General features: G+C 43.4%; 1 protein-coding gene across 1 annotated transcript in view; it reads left to right on the forward strand.

Moving 5' to 3' along the window:
* FAM117B (family with sequence similarity 117 member B) overlaps positions 1 to 5,256 on the forward strand; it is a 211,972-nt gene extending 206,716 nt beyond the window's left edge. Inside the window, exon 8 of the mRNA XM_086955267.1 lies at positions 2,206 to 5,256. Coding sequence (XP_086811393.1) covers positions 2,206 to 2,521 — 316 coding nt within the window. The 3' untranslated portion in view covers positions 2,522 to 5,256. The remainder of the gene's footprint in view (positions 1 to 2,205) is intronic.
* Positions 5,257 to 6,385: the final 1,129 nt, after the last annotated feature.

Below are 6,385 nucleotides of genomic sequence, written 5' to 3' on the forward strand. Positions count from 1 at the left end.
AAAGCCAATCTGAAGCGATCGTTAGTGAATACCCCGTCCAGAGTGTGCCCAGCTAAGTGGGTCGGACTACCCACTAACTGAGGCAGTCCACAGGAGGCAAGGGAGTCCAACAAGTGGACAGTGTCAGAGGAGTTAGAATTCTCCAAATGAAAATTGAAGTAAGAATAGTGAAGTTGGATCTGTCCATGTAGGGTTCCAGGGTCTTAAGAAGTCCGAGACTGAAAGCGGACCTGGGGCCCGGGGGCCTATAAATCAGGATCCCAGTGAAGGACACAGTGGGGGAGGGATTTAAGGCAAAATACAAGGCCTGGAAGGGGTCAGACGGGGAGGACAGGTGATCGATTCGACATCTTGTCGAGCTGTGATACAGAATCCTCAGCCCGCCTCCCCTACGGCCAATTCTGTCCATTCTGGCCAAGGCATAGCCTTCCGGAATTGCATTTATTAGGTCAGGCTCGGAGGAGTCCGTAGCCCAAGTTTCAGTAATAAAGACTCAGGTGGGGTTTTTCTCCAAAATGAATTCCCTAAAAGTGACATTGTTTTTAACTAACGAGCGGGTATTAATAAGAAAACCAGAGTAATTAGAAATGAGGGGGGGGGGGGCTGGCCTCTTTGGGGCAACCCGCTTATGGGCGGTGTCCGGGAAGTTATGATGATTACCTCTCTCGTTACATCCGCAGTCTGGGACATTCATGAGCGAGTCCGGGGCATAAGTGTAATGGCAAGACTGCCAAGGAGGTTTGAGGGCTTTTAAGGCGGATAGGGTATACAATGGTTCACCTGAAGCTTGGGTGTGTATAGGGCCAGCCTCCCTGGCCCCTGGCGCTGACGGGCGCAGACGGGCTGGACTCTGGCTGGACTCTGGCTGGACTCTGGCTGGACTCTGGCTGGACTCTGGCTGGACTCTGGCTGGACTCTGGCTGGACTCTGGCTGGACTCTGGCTGGACTCTGGCTGGACTCTGGCTCGACTCTGGCTCGACTCTGGCTGGACTCTGGCTCGACTCTGGCTGGACTCTGGCTCGACTCTGGCTCGACTCTGGCTCGACTCTGGCTCGACTCTGGCTCGACTCTGGCTCGACTCTGGCTCGACTCCGGCTCAATTGGGGCACGTCCGCTGCGCGGAGTCATACCCGTATCCTTATGTACTGGCGACTAGAGTGCCGAGTGAGAGGTGTCCCACCCAAGATGGCCGCTGGCGATTTGCGCAGCCCGGGACCGAGGAACTCAGCACCTGAATCGGCTGAGAACCGTGGGTGCGGGTAAATGGAGGATTAAAACTGCCTTGATGGTAGCAGAGTGCAAAATAACAATTTGTCAGTGAATAAAAGAGATTCAATTAAAAGATTGGAAGCGCCACAATAAAATCCGTGAACACAACCAACATGAGGGTATTCACACACAATTCAGCAGTTCACTTAGCACACCTCCCGGCTACCGCCTCCGGAGTAAAACAAACAGCAATCTTGGCGGACGTATCCACAGCATGTGAATCTGCAGCAAAACATGCCACGAACAGATGCTTACAGGATAGATGACATCCAGAAAGATGATGCACGGGGACTAGGTAAACGTCTCATGGCGGAGTTATGGGCAGAGGTACTGCGGGATTGGGAGACTAGAAACATGACAGACTCCGAGGGAGGGCCGAAGATGCAGGAGAGTCAAGAGCACGAGTTTCCTAGCCCCCCCCCCCCCCCCATTGATACATAACTGAATATACAAACAGATGTAATATCCTGACTTATACTCCCCCAGCCAGCCGAGAAGCATGCAGGAAGGAATCCGTACTACCTATAATAGAAATGCTAGAGACAGGCCACAACAAAGTTTATTATAGATTGTTAAGCATTAATAGTGTAGAGTGGGTTGATACTGTAAACTTGGCTAAGTGTGGAAGTCACTCATTTGAGTACATAAATGCTGTGGTACAGAATTCCGAAGTGAAAAATATAAGACTAACCGTTAAGAAGAATGTACATTAAGGTGCAATCTGTTATATTTATGATTTGTAACATCCACATCTGAATGGGTTAGCAAGTATAGTGAAAAGATATGACTAAATGTACATGTACAATCCGATTTAAAATGCGAATAAAAAAGATGTTTAAAAAAAGTACTTTTGACAATTACATACATTGTGAATGTCCTAGGATTTGATGTATTACTATCCTGGAGCTATTTCACTTTTTTTGTTCTTTTTCTAGGCCAAAACCGCTGCATGAAATTCCTCCCTTCTACTGTCCTGACAAGAATAAAGTGAACTTTATTCCGAAAAGTGGCTCTGCGTTCTGCCTCGTCAGCATCCTCAAGCCTCTTTTGCCCACACAAGAACTCACGTTTAAGGGCTCCAACCACAGCTTGTCAGTCTCTGGCATGTCCCCCGCCTTAGTGCAGCCCATCGCTCTCGCCTCGCTTTCTACCAGCACAGAACAAGATCGCATATCCCGAGGAACAAGTACACTTTTCCAGCCTCACACACTGCTTCAACCATCAGGACACATCGAGGACGCGGATGGCTAGAGCATTTGGGCCTTTGTCTTCAAACTCTCAAGACTCTTTGAGAAACATTATTTGAGAAGTGACTGGAAAGTTCAAGTCGCTCTAACTTGCTCTGCTTGCCTATGGTCTTATAAGCTGTTAAATTGGTAGCATTTTACTATCCTCGTTAGTATTTTGAAAATATCTGGAGGATTCGGGAAGACTACAGGAGCATGAAAAATATACAGGGGCCGTGAAAGGATCAAGCTCGAACATAGTCTCTCAAGCTTGTCTTGCGTTTCTTTAAAACACTACTGAGAATGGTGATGGTAATTATGTGCCACTGTCGGACCAGTGCATTAAGGATGATTTTCTTTGTGTCCCGTCTTGACTTTCCAGTTTTCAAAGTACAAACCGAGCAACTAAAAGTAGCCTAGCTTGCAGCGGGACAGATTGATGAAAGTATTAAACAGTAAATGCAGCAATACTGCATTAAAATCCTTTTTTTTATGAAAATCGTTTTATAAAAACCAAATGTTTGCTATTTTTCTGACTTGCAACAGGGTAGAATGTAAGAAACCGCTTACTTTCTTACTATTTTGTAGCCTTGCTTTTTTGTAATCGATTTCCAGCTTCCGGGACCAAACTGATTGTTATATTCCACACATTTTTTTCGATCACATTGTGACTTGCTGAACACCTTTAAATAGAATTAGGTAACGTCTGATAAAATTTGAAATTAGATACAAATGAAATGTTAGGAAAAAAGGACTAGAATTGTTCAAAGTACACTAGTCAAGAAGACGTGTATGTTAAGTAAAATGCACCTTTTTCAATGCCTCTGAATATTGCATGTACAAGGCAGGGACATGTTGCTGGTTGAAGTGTGTCCTATACTGCCCTCCACTTATGCAGAATATAGGCAACAGTTTGTAATGAGTGGAGTAAGTTTGTTTTCCTTTTTTTTTTTTTTTGAATGGCGCACATAAACTGGCGTGGGTTTAGCAGTGCTGCAACTGTCCATTTTCCTAATCTATCGCCTAATCAACCAGCTGACCTGTTCACTGTGGTTCAGTTGTTTGAAAACTACCCAATCTTACATGAAATTAAATGATGCGGCTTTGTCATATCGGTTGATTGTCACTAGAATATGAAAGTAATTATTTTTCATTTGTCACTACTTTGTCCACCTCTTCTTCGCAATCGGAAATTATCATACATTTTTATTCTAAGTGAGGAAGAGGGTGACTTAATCCTCCAGGATCTTCATCATGTACATAGTACAGAGGTGCTCTACAACGAGCCTTGCTAATTTAGCAGAATCCCTAAGGTGCCAGGATCACTCGTTTAGTCGGCCTAAATTCTTTTAGAATTCAGTGCAATTGGCAAATCAGATTACTTCCATGCACTGTATAATTGGAATGTGTTTGGATGTTGCTTTTGTGTCCATTTGTAGCCAGTTGTTTCAATTCCTTTCAACTCGTCCTCTAAATTGAAAGTCCAGGCCTGAGATTTGCGTATAACAGTACGATATAGGCTTCCACTGAACCTTATGCTTTTTGGAAAGAAATATCCAACATTTTGAAGACTTCTACACACGTGCTAAAATGTATTGAGCATTTAGCTGACGTAGAAAAATGTCCCCTTCTCTGCAGTAAAGCCATCTTTGGGGCATTTGATTGCCCAAAAAAATAAAAAACAATGAAAAATGGAGAGGCAGGTGGCATAACTAGGAACTCGTGCAGACAATACCTGTTATGATTGACTGTAAATGTTACACTCATAATTACACTCATAAATCAGAACAGAACTGTTGCATAGGGAAATTGCAATAGACTGTTTTACTGTGCACGTGTGCCTTATAAAAAGACAAAAATGAAGAGTTCCAAATGCTTACCTGTTACTGTTAATGAGGCTGCATTTCTTTATTTTCTGCCTTACAGTGGTGTGTTGTACAAGTGGGTTGGGCTACATGTGCATTGATGGACTAAATAAAGTCTCAACCACTTGTTCGGGACACCTCAAAGACGTTGCAAGAAAAGCTTCCTTTACCTTATAGCTATATTTAGGTAATGAATCCAGTTTACAATAAGCTGAAGGTTCCCTCGCAGTACACCTGTAATTAGAGTGATGGCTCATTTTTGTTACAGAGAAAGGATGCTAGTAATAATCTTAGCATGTGGTTGTATTTTCTCATGCTCTTCATTTACAATTGGTAATTCAAGTCCTAAGCTGTTCAGGAAACAGGCTTTTCCTGAGCAGCACATAAACATTGTGCATATATAGTTAGTGCCGAAATAAGGCTTCTTTAAAATAGTGTTTTATTCTGTTAGTAAAATAATCCTGCCACAGGATCGTTTTCTAAGACATGAGGAACAAGACAGCAAGTATTACGCTGATTGACATGCTGCACAGACCTTTTGCCTTTTTAGGTGAAACATCTTAAATCTTTCTGAAAACCCTATTAAAGGGTGGGTTTACTCCCCAATCAGTATTACATAAGCTTAAACCAGGTAATTTACCTTGATATTTTAGCAGCACTTCTTTTTCCTGCACTTCTGATCGATTTTAGGTAGACCCATTTCAAAGAATGCCTGCTACAGCAATAAATCATTTCCAGACCAATGTTCTCTACACCAATCTGCGCCATTCCTTTCACTTGGCAAGTCCCTTTTACACAGTTACCTAAAAGATGAGTGTCTGTTCAATGAATAAACACCACCATGTACCAAATGGTAACATGTGATCTGTTAAGTTAATAAAAACTTTTAAGCTAATCGTTTTGGCATTTTTTTCATTACCAGTGCATGCCTTAAGTGCACACTCTCTTTGAAACAAAATGTGTCTATTGTTTTTTGTGCTACACAATCTCTTTGAAAAAATGTGATTGTTGCTTTCTGTGGAATAAATAAAATTCACTTCCTTTGTCGCTATACAAAACCACATACATATCTACATAGAAACAGAAAAACCATTAGAAGACCTTGAAGTTAAAGACTAGTTTAATGACGTTTTTAAGTCACATAGGAGTAATGCCAAGTGCGATTCTAGGTGGCCTGTGTTTTTTCTCTCGTGACTGGGCAAATAATATTCTACCAAACTGATCCCTTTGAGGATGGTTGCTTCGTAGACACAATGCAGGCAAGCCTATGTCGCCACATGTGGGGGAATGCACCGTCAAGGTTATACACGGTAATAGCTCTGCTATTCAGGGATACAACTGATCGAACATTGTCCCACTGCTGCACCAGTGCCCCATTTATTACGAATCCTAGAGGAACTGGGCATTCGTCTGGGCTGGGAGCCACGTTCCCTCTCCTCAAACTCCTTGTCACATCCATGCACCTGCTTTCAGCACCTCAGCCCACCACTCAAGGCGTAAGTCCGTGGCCATGTTTGATAAAGAATATGGTAGAAAGTTGTGAACAAAAAGTGTGGATGTTGTAGTGAAGCAGTTATTCACTGTGCCACATGGCTCTTGCCTTGGAGGGGTGAGTTGGGTGTTTAAAAGGTCAGAGAGTGCTGCCTTACCAAAATCCATTTATTTTCAGTTACTTGGGGGTTTGAGTTCCAGAGTGCAATAAACAGCCTTCTCAGGTGAATGCACAGCTTTGATGTAGGGCACACATGAAGTGAGAAGTGTGGGAAAGATAAACGGGGAGTCGAAGAGAGGAATGTATAAGGAGTGATCTAGACGAGGGATTAGTGTGGTGGGTGGAAGCCTAAAAATAGGTGGGTGCAAGCAGAAGTGGGTGTACAATAGCAAAACCGAGAGTGCAGGTAAAAAGAAGATATGAGAACGGCAACAGGGAAGACATTCCTAAATACCGGCTTGGGGACACTTTGCTACTGGAGTCCTTGCCCAGCAGTTCCTTCGCGCCGATAGTGTGCTGACATCTCTGGCTG

This window comes from Lissotriton vulgaris, chromosome 2_1 (genome assembly GCF_964263255.1).
Source record: "Lissotriton vulgaris chromosome 2_1, aLisVul1.2, whole genome shotgun sequence".
NCBI classification, from domain to species: Eukaryota; Metazoa; Chordata; class Amphibia; order Caudata; family Salamandridae; genus Lissotriton; species Lissotriton vulgaris.